This window comes from Triticum urartu, chromosome 6, assembly GCF_003073215.2.
Source record: "Triticum urartu cultivar G1812 chromosome 6, Tu2.1, whole genome shotgun sequence".
NCBI classification, from domain to species: Eukaryota; Viridiplantae; Streptophyta; class Magnoliopsida; order Poales; family Poaceae; genus Triticum; species Triticum urartu.
The window spans coordinates 561,994,370-562,007,928 of NC_053027.1; the positions used below are offsets into that span (position 1 = coordinate 561,994,370).

Genomic DNA, 13,559 nt, shown 5'->3' on the forward strand with positions numbered 1-13,559 from the left:
GTGGCACAGCCTCGAACAAAGTCGCCCGTCGGCGCGGGACCTGGTGCCGGCGGCGACGCTTGCCTGGAGCTGGAGCCAGTGGGTTGAATGGTGCGGGCGCCGTCAGAGAAGGAGGGACAGCGGCTGCGGCTGGTGCGAAGTCTCGGCCTGCTCCTTGTGGAGAAGAGAAGGTGAGCAACCTTGCCGCCACTAGCACACAATCTATTCAAATACTAGCATAGTTACAGACTTACAGTACTACGTAGTACTAGTAGTTGCTTGTAGCAAGCTGTTCATGAGGTGCAGACGATTGACATTAATTGCTGGTCTGAACCTCTCTGTAGTAGCGGAAGCATCGAGGAGCAAGTGTCCTCTGCTTTATGTTCAGTAAATTACTTGAGTTCACTAGCTGCCATCAAAATTTTGGTGAAATTGCAGTAACATTTCATTTGAATTTGTGGACCTGTTTCGGTGTGAAATTAACCACATTTTTCCTGAGATGTCCGAAATTTCGTGGGTCACACAAAATTTCCCATCACGGATCCTTTTCCCCTGGTTCAGAGTATAGTTGTACACGCTACAGTCGAGAGGAGATCAGAGTACAGAAGTGGCGAAACAACGTTGCAACTCTGAAACCTGACCGCATAACTCTCAACCCAGTTGTTTCAACTTAACTGAATGCATGATCAATCAAACGAAGTTACACACACAAGTAGTACTTGAGTACATACACAACAGCTAAACTTCACCTAGAGGTGAACTTATTGTTCTTAAAAATAGCAATCGATGCAAGAAATTCTTCTGATAATACAAGATCCCCTGAAAAGCAAATAGTGGCATGTAGCACCCTCAACACCCTGCTGCATCTTCTTCTTGTGCTACATGTGCACCCTCAACTTTGTACTAGCTACAATCAAACTGCAACGAACTTGGTTATAAATTGTCAGTTTTTCTCGTTGATTGTGTCACACCTTGCGCTGGTGCTTATTCAGCCTAACCCGCCCACCCACTAGGTACTTATTTGAGTGATGAGATCCATGGAGGTGGCCGATCGTTTCCACTAGGCAGCAGAGGAAAGAAACAGAGCAACCGGCAGTAGCAGTTCAGTGCTGGATACTTTCTGCTGAACCATTACCCTACTGTACATCCCAAATCTCACGCCCCGCTTACAACTCCGAGATTGAAACCAGCTGAAGCAGTTTACAGTACAGCAGTTCAAGCTACAGTAGAAGAGTTCAGAGTATTGGAGTGACAGAAGAACGTTTCAACTCTGAAACCTGAGATCAAACTTGTGTCCGGCAATGAATGGTCCATCAAATCAAGTTACACAAAAATACACACACAGTAGGGAAACTTCACCTCGAGGTGAACTTAATAGTACTCCCTCGAGGTGAACTTAATAGTACTCTTAACAATAGTAATCAATGCAACAAATTCTGATAGTACAAGATTCCCAGAGAACCGAACAGTACCATGTAGCAGAGCAAATAACTTCTTCTGTGACGTCTTCAGGGTTCAGGCGTCACCACAACATTCCAGTCAAGCCAACAGCACACCATCACGGACTTGCGTTTAACAGAAAGATCCCCTGAATAGAGAAGGGAGAACATGACACATATAAGTGTGCAAAAGGTTGCGTACAGAAAGTGCCGTATGAAATTATGATTACAATTAATACCTCTTGTGTGTCATGATATAACACAGGGCTTTTCGTGGGCAGTGGAGCTCTCTTCCATTTCACCCCGGATAGATAGCCTGGGATGATTGGGATGGCTATTTGCCTCCTTCCTTATAGCGGCAGCTGCAGCAGAGTTGCTTTTGTAAAATGTGTCATCACCATTGCGAAGAGTAACTTGGGCATCTCTCAGACATGGGAGGTGGCCAAGACCCAAGTAGAACCCATAGGCTTCTGCCACTGGAACAAACAACGGCACCTCCAGCTTCTCCACCTTTGGCAGTGCCCCTTCTTCAAACGTCAAGTAAATTGCACCTCCCCAACGGCTAAGGTAGAATTCCTTCAAACATGGGAATGCAACGCCTTGTACTGTAAGCCTTTCTTTTTGGATAGTTTTGAATGATAACTTCAGACAAAGCAAGGCAGGCATCTCTCCGAGTATCCGCAGATCCTCCTGTGTTACTTCAATCAAATTAAGGTCCAGGTATGCAAGACTGGTGAGTGCTGGTACAATCCACTTTGGCATCTTTGGTAAATAGTAGTCAGTGGTCATCCGAAACATTTGGAGGTTATATGGCAGAGGGGACAATGAATCTAAGAACCGGAGGGGTGTTGAATCAGGAGAGTATATCCATAAAGACTGAAGTTTGCAGGTGCCGAGCTTGCATAGTGAGGAGAGAAACATCTCTTCATGCCTCTTGTATTCCTGAGATCCTCGACCGTCCAACTGTATATGGAGTTCTTTCAAACCAGTTAGATTCCTTAGTTCCTCGACTGCACCTAATGAACTCATGATAATATTAAAGCCCGAGATCGCCTGTAAATTCCTCATATTTCCAATCCCATCTGGTATCTTTGTTTTGCCATCAAAATATCTTGCAGTGAGTAGATGTTGTAGTTTCACGAGCTGGACAATTCCAATGGGCAATTCTTCTATATGTGTATCTCTAAGATCTAGTGTCTCTAGTCCATATAGCCTCAGAATTCCTGATGGTAGCTTTGACAGGTCAGTACCCCTAAAGCTCAGGTACTTCAGCTGGAATAGTTTATCTAGACCATTCATATCATATTCATGCAAATTCTTACAATCTTGAAATTCTAGGACACGCAAAGCTTCAAACCGAACAAGCCTAGGCAATTGTTTGATGCAACTTGATGCTATCACTGTCAGAGATCGTACATGGCTTAGATCTTCATTTGCCAATATGGATGCAAGCTCTTGGTCAATATGCTGGACCGATAGTCGCCGAATGAGACCATCATGCTTTGCCAAATCAGTTTGACCATGGCCTGCCAAAGAGATGAAATTATCTTCAACCGATTTTGAAATAATGAGCTCGAGCATCATGTCATGGACTTGACAAGCACGAGCCTTTCCATCATAGCCAACTTCAACTGGCTGGACCATACTTTTGTTTATTAGCTCATAGAAGTGGTTCTCGGCAACCTCTTGCTTGCTTTGTCCGCGCTCTTCAGAGATGAAGCCTTCTGCTATCCATCGCCTCACTAAAATATCTCTTTCAATCACATAATCCTCAGGATATATACATAAATATAACAAGCAGGTCTTGAGATTGGGTGAAAGATCATTGTAACTAAGGGATAATATGTTATTCATTCCATCTAAGCTTCGGTTTTTGTCCAATGCAGAACCAATAGACCTTCTGACCCTCTCCCACTCATCTTTGACCAGCGGTCTGTTTGCCAATAAACTTGCTATACTGATAATTGCCAATGGGAGGCCTCCACATTTCTTCAGTATTTTATTTGAAACTTGTTTTAGCATATCAGGGCAGCAGCACTCAGAACCAAATATTCTTTTGAAGAACAATCGTTTGGAGTGGAGATCATTTAGGGCTTCCATTTCATACATGCGGCCATTACCACCATGAGAACATGATCTTGCTACATCAACAACTCGTGTGGTAGCTATAATCCTGCTAGAAAATTCATTCTCCGGGAAAGCATACTTAATAGCGTCCCATGCTGATGTGGACCATATGTCATCAATAACAATGAGATACCTGATGCATATAAGTAGATATTGTTAACCAACTTTGAAAAGTAGTTCAAGTACAGAACATAAAGATACCAATGTCATTTATAAAGACTTCAACCATAATACCCCAAAAAATCTACGATTTCTAAGAGGACGATAATAAAAAATCCAGAAGGAAAACAATAAGTAAACCATGATTGCCTGAGAATCATACAAGCTGCAAGTACTCAACAAGTTATTTAGGGTCTTCCGTGTGCTTATTCGTTATGTTACCATTTGCAGTTTGCTTACTTAACGGAGACTTTAGCCATAGTTGGAACTCAAAACTAACCAACTAATATGGTTAGAAACAATCAACAGATCCTACTTGATTATGTTTCGGAAAAAAGAAATAGCTGCTCCCCCCGTAAATTCAGGCATATTTCGCATCTTAACTGCCCAGTGAAATGAATCATGAAAGTTTTGGCGGCTAGGCTTCAAGCTCTTATTACTGTACTGGTTGATAATGATCAATCTAGAATTGTCAAAAACAGGTGCATCGCTTATAACTTCTTATATGCACAAATGGATCTTGTTCAGACAGGCAGAAAACAGAAAATTGGAAAAGAAAGGCCATTGTGCAAAAACTAGACTTAACCAAGGCCTTTGATACAGTTTCTTGGGATGCTCTCTTTGCTATTATGAAAGCTAGAGGTTTCGATGGTAAATGGATTATGTGGATTGACTCCCTCCTTACAACCGCTAAAATTGCTATTTTGTTGAATGGAATCTCTGTCACCCCTTTTGTTCATTACTGTGGTTGATGTGCCGTGGCAAGTCATTAAATTTTTTGCATCCAGTGGAGCTCTTCGACACCCATTTGTCAACACGCTGCCTTTTCCAGTGCTACAGTATGCAGACGACAGTCTTATTGTTTTGTAAGGTGATGTTCATCAGGCTAAACTTCTTAAGGAAATTCTTGATGCCTTGGGCAATACGATGGGGAAACTGCAGATATTTCTAGGGTGGTGGGCTGCCCGATCTAATCTTTTCCTCAAAACTACCTGGGGATGCCCTTGTCTGACTCCAAGTTGCCAAGAGAGGCTTTTCTGCCAGTAATCTCTTCTGATGCTAAATGTTTTATCGGGTTCTCCTTGAGTTTCCCAACGAAGGGTGGTCACCTCTCTCTTACTAAATAGGTTTTGTCGGCTATCCCTGCTTATCTTATGTCTTGCATCAAATTACCAAGTGAGTAGTTGATGAGATTGACAAACTCTGGAGATCGTTTCTCTGGAAGGGAAAGATAAAGCTAATGGAGGTTCTTTGGACAAAATGGCCCTTAGAATGATTCACTATGTTATTCATGCTTTAAAGGTTCACGAGAAATATTTACATATTTATTTTACGATTCGATTTAAATAGTAGAGATTCTTTTTCACTGCTGCATATAGACAGGATAGTATAAATAAATTATTCTTAATATATTTTCTTAAAACGGGTTCGGGGGGGGGGGGGGGGGGGGGGGTTGTTGAAATTACCTCTTATCCTGTAAGAGTTCTTTTAGCTTCGCAATACATTCCGCTTCATCCCAAGTTTCGATACCTTCCTTAAAATCTTCCTTGCAAGGCACCCGAGGGATCAAATCCTTCATAATTTTCTTTACATTGGGCTTTTGCGAGACCGAGACAAAAGCATGACAATGAAACTCCCCCTGGATCTTGCGGTAGACCTCCTTGGCCAGTGTTGTTTTTCCCAACCCACCAAAGCCAACAATGGACAACACCTTGCGATCCTTCGTCGACCTACTTTCATCCTCCAGCATCCACTTGACAAGATCATCTCTTGGACCATCAATGCCCACGAGGTGTGTTTCCTCAACAAAAAGAGCAGACAAGCGGGGATCCACAACTGAATGTACACAGGGAATATCATCCAGCTTGTAACTACTTTTCAACTCTTTTACCTGCTCGAGACGAATCTTCAGATCATTGATTTGGTTGGCGATTCCACGGCGAGAGCCCAGAGTCTTGAGCCGGCGAGCAGTTTTGCGAAAGAACTCCTTGAAGCCACCCTGGTGCTGGTGGCCCTCATTACCGAGCTGGTGGATGAACTTGTCAATGACATCCTCAATGTCATAGGCCAGCTCCCTCAGCAACGATATCCATGCCTTCACCTGGACATCGGGATCTTGCAGCGTCGTGTACTTCTGGACCGCGCCATGCATGCAGGTCAGCTCGGATCTGAGCGAGCGGATCTCGCGACGGACGCCTTTCAGGCGGGCACACTCATCGGCAAGCAAACCAGTGAGCTTCCCCAGCAGGGGACCCAACACGCCCAGAGAAGAACTCACCACCGCCATTGTTCTCTCTATTCCTCTCTCGAACCCATCTCTCCTTGGGTTCGTGCTTGGTGTGCTCAGAGTGGAGAGGAGAGCAGGAAGAGGACTCAATAATGGGGTTCGTACTAGCTGCAAGATTCCTTGAGTTTTTGCTTTAGATCGGCCTAACCATGGCTGTAGCTGTGGACAGTACGCCTTGCCGGACGAACAGGGAATGCAGCGTGCATTGACTGGCAGTCTCCTACCGCAGCAGAAGGGTGCACGCAATTAAGCACAATGGCCCATATGCAAGTGACTCTTGAAGAAAATGAAGGGTACGTACATCTCAAAGGTATATGTCCTTCTCTCACCTCTTGTCATGTCATAACTTTGTGTGAAGCAGAGAAAGACAGTGCAGTAAGTGAGCGTGCTGTCCTACAGCCAGTGCAGCCAGTGATTTATCACTGGAGGCCAAGATTTGACCGATCATTGAGCAAGGGAGTATCCAATGCTAGACTTCGTGGGTGTAGCCGTCTAAGTTGTAAAAGTTGCAATTCTGAAAGTCTGAATATTAGAGCATCTCTACTAGCGCCCCCAAGATGCCTCCCTAGACCACTTTTTAAGCGCCGGCGGGTAAAAAACGTCCCACTCGAGACCCCAGGACCTCACTTTTCGCCGGATTAGACGAAAAATACGGCCGGCGCGCGCAGGCGAAACCCAGCCCCCCGGGAGGCAGCTGGGGACGCCGGCACTCTTATTTTGCATGCAAATGGCCCACTTTCAGTGTCTCAACTGCCTCTCTCCTCTCTCTCTCCCTCTTTTTTCTGCAGGCCCACCCACGTGCTCACACTCCCCCATCCCCCACCCACCGAAGCAGGCGTGCACGGGACGGGACAGGCGCGGTGAGCAGGGCGCCAGAGCTGGGGCACGGGCGGCGTCACGGCGGGCGGGCGTCGGAGCTCACGGGGAGGGCGCCGGAGCAGGGAGGCGGGGAGCTCGGCCATGGCGGGGCGCCGGAGCATGGAGGCGGGGAGCTCGTCCATGGCGCCGGACATGGACGACGAGCGGTCGCGCTGGAACAGCGCCGGGCCGCGGCGGGAGGCGGCATCGGAGCCGGCCAGGCACGGGAACGGGTGCTCCTCCTCGCCTTGACCCCTTCCTCAACCTTGACCCGTCGTCGCAGTCGCACGCATCCGACGAGGCCGCCACAGACGGTGCTCCGATCCCGGCGCCGCGCGCGTGCCCGGCCTTCTCCTGGCGGAAGCTCTGGCGCTTCACGGGGCCCAGCTTCCTCGACCCGGGCAACCTCGAGGGGGACCTGCAGGCGGGCGCCGCCGCCGGGTACTAGCTCCTCTGGCTGCTGCTCTGGGCCACGGTCATGGGCGCGCTCGTGCAGCTGCTCTCCGCGCGCCTCGGGGTCGTCACCGGGAAGCACCTCGCCGAGCTCTGCCGGGAGGAGTACCCGCCCTGGGCCACGCGCGCGCTCTGCCCCATCTGCCTCGACGCCATGGAGCCGGGCCGCGCCGTGCTCGTCCTCCCAGCTGCAACCGCGCCTTCCACCAGGACTGCGTCGATCGGTGGCTGGCCATCTCGCCTGGGATGGCCGCCCTGCTCAGCCGCTCGGGCCGCACGGTCGAGCTCGTCTGGCCAGACAGCGCCATGTCCGCCTCCTGCAGGACCATGGTGCGCGCGCTCTCGCGCTTGCTTGTGCATGGCCAAGGAGGACGGCGGCGAGTTCGCGTGCAAGTCCTTGGTGATCGCGCCTGGTCGTGTGGCCGCGGCTGCTGCTCGGTCGTGGGGCGGGAGGGGGAGGCCATGGATGCAATGGAGCGGAGTGGAAGGTGGTGGTGGCGCGGGGAGGCGGGAGAGAGCGAGAGGGGGGAGAGAGCGAGAGCAAGCGAACGGCGGCTTCGGCCATGGCGGAGAGAGCGGGGGGAGAAGGTGTCGGGCGGCATCGACGAGGGGGTTCGTTGTCCAGACGCGTGGTAGGAAGCATGGCGCGGTCGGGGCTGACTGAGTGGGTACATCTATGGCAGCAGAAGGGTGCACACAATTAAGCACAATGGCCCATATGCAAGTGACTCTTGAAGAAAATGAGGGTACATCTCAAAGATAAATATATGCTTCTCTCACGCATTATCTCACGTCTTGTCATATCATGACTTTATCAAAAGCAGAAATTGAGCGTGCTGTCCTACTGCCAGTGATTTATCACTGGAGGCCAAGATTTGAACGATCATTGAGCAAGGGAGTATCCAATGCTAGACTTCGTGGGTGTAGCCGTATAAGTTGTAAAAGTTGCAATTCTGAAAGTCTGAATATTAGGATGCAGACAACCAAGTGTTAGCATCAAAAAAGCATTAGCATCAATTTAGTTACTCATTATGTTGTGGACAAGCTCATGCTTAATCTAGCCAATTTCAGCAGCAGCACATTTTTTTTACTCGTTACTTCTGTTTTTCATCTCTCTATTAGTTAAGTGAGTCATGCAGTTAACTTGGGTTTTTCTTACTGCAAAGTGCAAACTTCTTCCTTCCATCCTCTGCCTTTTGCAGCTTGTGATGCGACTGTCACGCGACGACCTCATGACTCACCCGTCAACGTTCCTACACGCGGTCTTGGACGCCTTTGAAACCCACGGTTCATATGTTCGCAAGGTTCATTCATTCCCACTTATACTTTTATAGGTTGTGTTTTCAGTTTTTCTGGCAACACCGTTCCCTTTTCTTTCATTTTCCCGGAGGTCTGAATCCTGAAGGCAAAAGTTCAGGGAACCAAATAGGAGATTAAAAGGTCTCAGGTTGTCTTGCAACTGTCTGGTTCTCACGCGCATGAACCACATCTAAACACTTTTCTCTAGAATTTAAACCAATCTGAAACTCAGAATTTGGTTCACTGAAAGGTCAACAATGGACAAAGCCCCCGTTAAGCTAAAAGAATGTCAAGGCGTCGAGCTCCCCCAGTAGCAGAACCCAAACTGCAGGCTGTTTTGCTGTGCCTGGTGGACACGTAGCTGAATTTGGGGCCGGCGGTGGCGCCACACCTGGAGCAGCTGGGTGGCGCACAGCTGCTGCAGCTCGTCGTGGCCACGTCGGCGAGCAGAGTGTCAGGGCGAACGTCTGATGGTTCAAGGCATTACGGAAGGCGTGTACGTGCAGTTACATCTCTTGTGATTCACTCAATGTAAACATCAATAATACAATGCCGCCTCAACGGTTTCAGAAAAAGAAATGAACGGAAACTCTGACCCTGTCTCTTCCCAGCCAGCGCCAGCATAGCGGCACGCACATGCGTTCGCCATCAGGGCTGGCCGTGTTCCTTCCTGCACGAGGTCACTTTGTTCATTCTCACTTGCTGAATCCCCTGTTTCTTGCTGCCATGGGAGCAGAGAGCCTCTGTTTATTTCTTCATAACGAAACCGAACAGAGGCGATTGCTTCTTCTTTTATTTTCTATATGATGAAAGGGCTAACCCTGCAATTTCCGCCTCTCTTGTACCACCCATACTTTGTGTAGAAAGAAGCCCAGCAAAACTCACCGATGTGAGTCAATCATACATGCAGTCTAAAAAAAAATTCCTTCCATTTTCCAAAAAATACATGTAACAGGGGCGATCTGATGACTCATTTCATTTGTTGACATTTCTACCTTTCGTCGATTCTGTTTAAGACTAATCATCTTCCATTTTCCTGACAACACAGCTACTTTTTTTTTTATCTCCCCAGAGTTCCTGAATCCCAAAAGCAATAGCTCATGGAAGCACCAGCTAGAAGCTTTAAATCTCACAAGATATTCCTCCCCACGTCCAGGACTTGCAAGCATGAATGGACTGTAGCATCCAAACATTGTGGTAGGATTTTAAAGTAGCCTGAAACTCCGAATCTGGCCTGAACCTCACGTTTTTCACTGCAAGTCCAGTAGCGGGTGCATGTTAAAAAAGGCTTCTGTAGAGGGTCTGAACCAAAGTTGTACATATGAAGTGATGAACGACATTGCTGGTCTGAACTTCTGTGGTAGCCGAAGCATCAAGCAACAACTGTCTTCTGTTTTATCCAATTACTTACGAGATATGTTCAGCAGATTCCTGGAGCTCACTATCCAAAATTTCATTTGAATTTGGGGATCTGAAATTAACGAAATATTTCATGAGATGTCCGAAATTTCACGGGTCACGGAAATTTCTCCATCACGTGTTTTCCCCTGGTTCAGAGTATAGCAGTTCACTCCACAGTAGAGTTCAGGGTATACAGGTGACAAAATATTACAGCTCTGAAACCTAACAGCATATATATATCTCAAACCAGCTGTTTTGACATTTTTTTTGCGGAAACAGCTGTTTTGACATAACTGAATACTCCTACATGATTTTTTTTCAAATACATGTTTTTGAACTGTTTTTCAAAAGTATCTCAAACATTTTCCAAAAACATATTGAAATTAGTTTTAAATGATACAAAACACTTTTTTTAAAACAATGCAAACATATTTTTACATTATGACATTTAAAATATATTTATAACGTATTTTTGAAATGCGTGAACATTTTATAAAATGCAACTTACATTTTTTTGAATGGTTCGATACATTTTAATATTAAAAACTTTTTACGTATTATAAATTTTTTGAAAAAATATCCATATATTTATTTAAATGCGCAAATATTTTTTAAATGCTTTGAATTTTTTTGAATGCTATCAACATTTTTCAAAATTATACTACCAAAACGTTTACTCTGTGTTAACATTTTGTAAATTGCAGTTTTAAAATTTAAGCAAATATAAGTTTTTTAATATATGTACTTGAAATTGTTTCCAAAATATGAGCAAAAGAAAAGAAACACACAAAAAACAAATGAATAAACATAGAAAATCGAACTGACCTGGTGAAAGGTAATTTGGCGGGAAATTGTAGCTTTTAAATTTTAGGTAAAGACAAATTTTGTAATATATGTACTTAGAATTGTTCTTAAAGTATGAGGAAAGAAAATAAACACAAAGCAAATGAATAAACATAGAAAATCGAACTGACCTGGAGGAAGCTAATTGGGCGGGCCCAACTGGACTCTGGGGCAAGGCGATGTCTTATATGTTTTGTTATTTGACTCATGATGATAATCTGTATCTGTCTTCCATTGACCATGTTCCTTTTTTGAAATGTTACATCTGTTTGTTTAACCGAAGTAGTATTGTACTTGCAGCCGGACATAGTACGTAAAAAAAGAGATGCTAATATTCGTGATGCAATACAAAATGCCTATATGCTTCTGGGATAGTTGACTGTTGCTGAAGAAATTAAGTGACTGCATCTTCATATGAAAAGGGGTTATTGATGATTTTTCTGATGACAACGGAGTTATTGTTGCTCCAGAAAATAAGTGATCGCACCTTCATATCAAAGGTATGTATTCTGACTAGAAGTTACGATGGCTGTCCTCAGTGGCGTAGCTAATTCTTGGTGTAGTGTGGTATAAATTTTTCTAGCCAATGTAATGTTGTTCATTGTTGCCCCGCCATTGTCAAGTCCTAGATCTGCCACTGAGCATAGTCATGGCTTGTTTGACAGAACACCCAAAATAAACGGTTGACACCAACTTCGCATACCCAAAATGATTCGACACGCATACTTAAACTACTGATGATAAAGCTTGACCTTGGTGCATTTGCATCATCTCCTTGCGGCAGTCCCGTCTACCTCTCAAAGCACTCTAGAAGTCATCTGGCACCATGTCAGCAACGAATGAGCGCAGTGTGTTGCTATCCATGCATGTTGATCAGGTGATACCCCAAGCTGCGGATGAATTTCCAAAGACGCTGCACGAAAGTTTATATCAAAGTAAGTTTCTATTGTATTGCGAATAACATGGAACAAATGGCACCACACTGATGTTTTGTATCAAAGATTGATGCTTACCCAGGGCCCGATTGGCCATGACAGATATTATGTTGCCAACACACGAGAAGGCCTGATAGAGAGGAACACAAGAAATCAGCTCACTCACCTCCATGGTTGCGCCTCCACTATTAGGAAAAGGGCTATTAATGGCGCACCAGTTTTGCCTACTAATGGCGCATCACTGATGCGCCATTAGTATCACGCCACTAGAATTTTTTACTAATGGCGCACCAGGCAGTGCGCCAGTAGTTTTGCCCATGGTGCGTCACTAGTGTCTGCTATACTAATGGCGCACCACATGGTAGTGCGCCATTAGTAACAATTTTTTTAATTTTTTTTAATCTCAGGTCATTATTTCACCTATGAGATATCCAACACATATATATATATACAACAAGCATCCATATAACAATCATAGCCAACACACAAGTTCCATCATATATACATACATAGCCAACACACAAGTTCCATCATATATACATACATAGCCAACACATAGTTCCATCGTTACATATTACAAAAGTTTCACATTGTTCATCCAACACCGTTATCCATCAATTCACAAAAGTTTCACATTGATACAAAATAAAAACACAAATGGAAAAGAAGCACTCCATCCATGCAAGCTTCCGTGAATTAAATCAAATCTGCAAAATGATAAACAAGAAGTTAGAAGAAGAAAAAGAAGAAGACTAGAAGAATACTAGAAGAAGAAGAACACTAGAAGAAGAATAAGAAGAATTTTGGAAAAGAAGAAGGATAAGAAGAAGACTATAAGCTTATTATGTAAACTTGATCATTTTGTGCTAACATAAGTTATTTTGGAGCTAACCTATAGGAAACTAAGCATATAAGCTCTAAGTTAGTATATTAGAGCCGACTTAGGTAAAATGAAGCTAACCTATGTCATTTTGGAAAAGAAGAAGAATAAGAAAAAGACTATAAGCTTATTATGTAAACTTGATCATTTTGTGCTAACATAAGTTATTTTGGAGCCAACCTATAGGAAACTAAGCATATAAGCTCTAAGTTAGCATATTAGAGCCAACTTAGGTAAAATGAAGCTAACCTATAGGAAACTAAGCATATTAGAGATAACATAGGTAACATAGTATATATATATCATTTTGGAGATCTGACATACCTGACAAAGTTCAGTTCTCATGCATTGTTCTTCTCCTTCTCCTTCCTCAGCCTGATGCGCCAAGAGCGGCGAGGCGGTGGAGGCGGTGGAGGCAGTGGGATGTAGTCTTCTACCTCAATTGGCGTGGTCATGTCGCCCAGCTGTTCATTGTCAGGCACCACCACCATCGCGAGGCCACCTTCAGGCACGACCATCGCTAGGTCATCCTCAGCCACCTCCATCTCTTGCCCATGGTCAGCCACCACCATCTCTTGCCCATGGTCAGCCACCACCATCTCTTGCCCTTGGTCAGCCACTACCAGCGCTAGGTCATCCTCAGCCTGATGCCCATCGTCATCCTGCAGCTCCTCATCCCCACTCTGCTCCTCTTCTCCCGCACTCCAGTCCGGATCATCCTTCTTGTTGTCTATGTTGCTGCTAGAATCGCTGCTGCTTTCGCTACAGCCAGAATTGCTGCTGCTTTCGCTACAGCCATAGTCGCTGCTGCTTTGGCTGTAGTCATTGTCGCTGCTGCTGCTCCCATTACCTGTCCAAATGCAACAATGACCGTTAACAATCGATGTGAGACAAAGCCA

General features: G+C 45.2%; 1 protein-coding gene across 1 annotated transcript; it reads right to left on the reverse strand.

Annotated features, from left to right (window-relative positions):
- Positions 1 to 1,228: 1,228 nt before the first annotated feature.
- Positions 1,229 to 6,136, reverse strand: LOC125515432 (disease resistance protein Pik-2-like). The gene is made up of 3 exons (XM_048680899.1): positions 5,171 to 6,136; positions 1,658 to 3,678; positions 1,229 to 1,567 (listed from the first exon to the last, which is right to left on the reverse strand). Exons 1-2 carry the CDS (start codon positions 5,989 to 5,991, stop codon positions 1,668 to 1,670), a joined length of 2,832 nt encoding a protein of 943 aa, XP_048536856.1. The 5' UTR covers positions 5,992 to 6,136; the 3' UTR covers positions 1,229 to 1,567; positions 1,658 to 1,667.
- Between the last annotated feature and the right edge of the window lie 7,423 nt (positions 6,137 to 13,559).

Excerpts from the sequence above, each read along its gene's own strand:
- LOC125515432 (XM_048680899.1), bottom strand. The coding sequence starts at position 5,991 with ATGGCGGTGGTGAGTTCTTCTCTGGGCGTGTTGGGTCCCCTGCTGGGG. Across the intron at positions 3,679-5,170 it reads GAACTCTTACAGGATAAGAG|GTATCTCATTGTTATTGATG; the intron begins GTAATTTCAACA and ends TATATGCATCAG.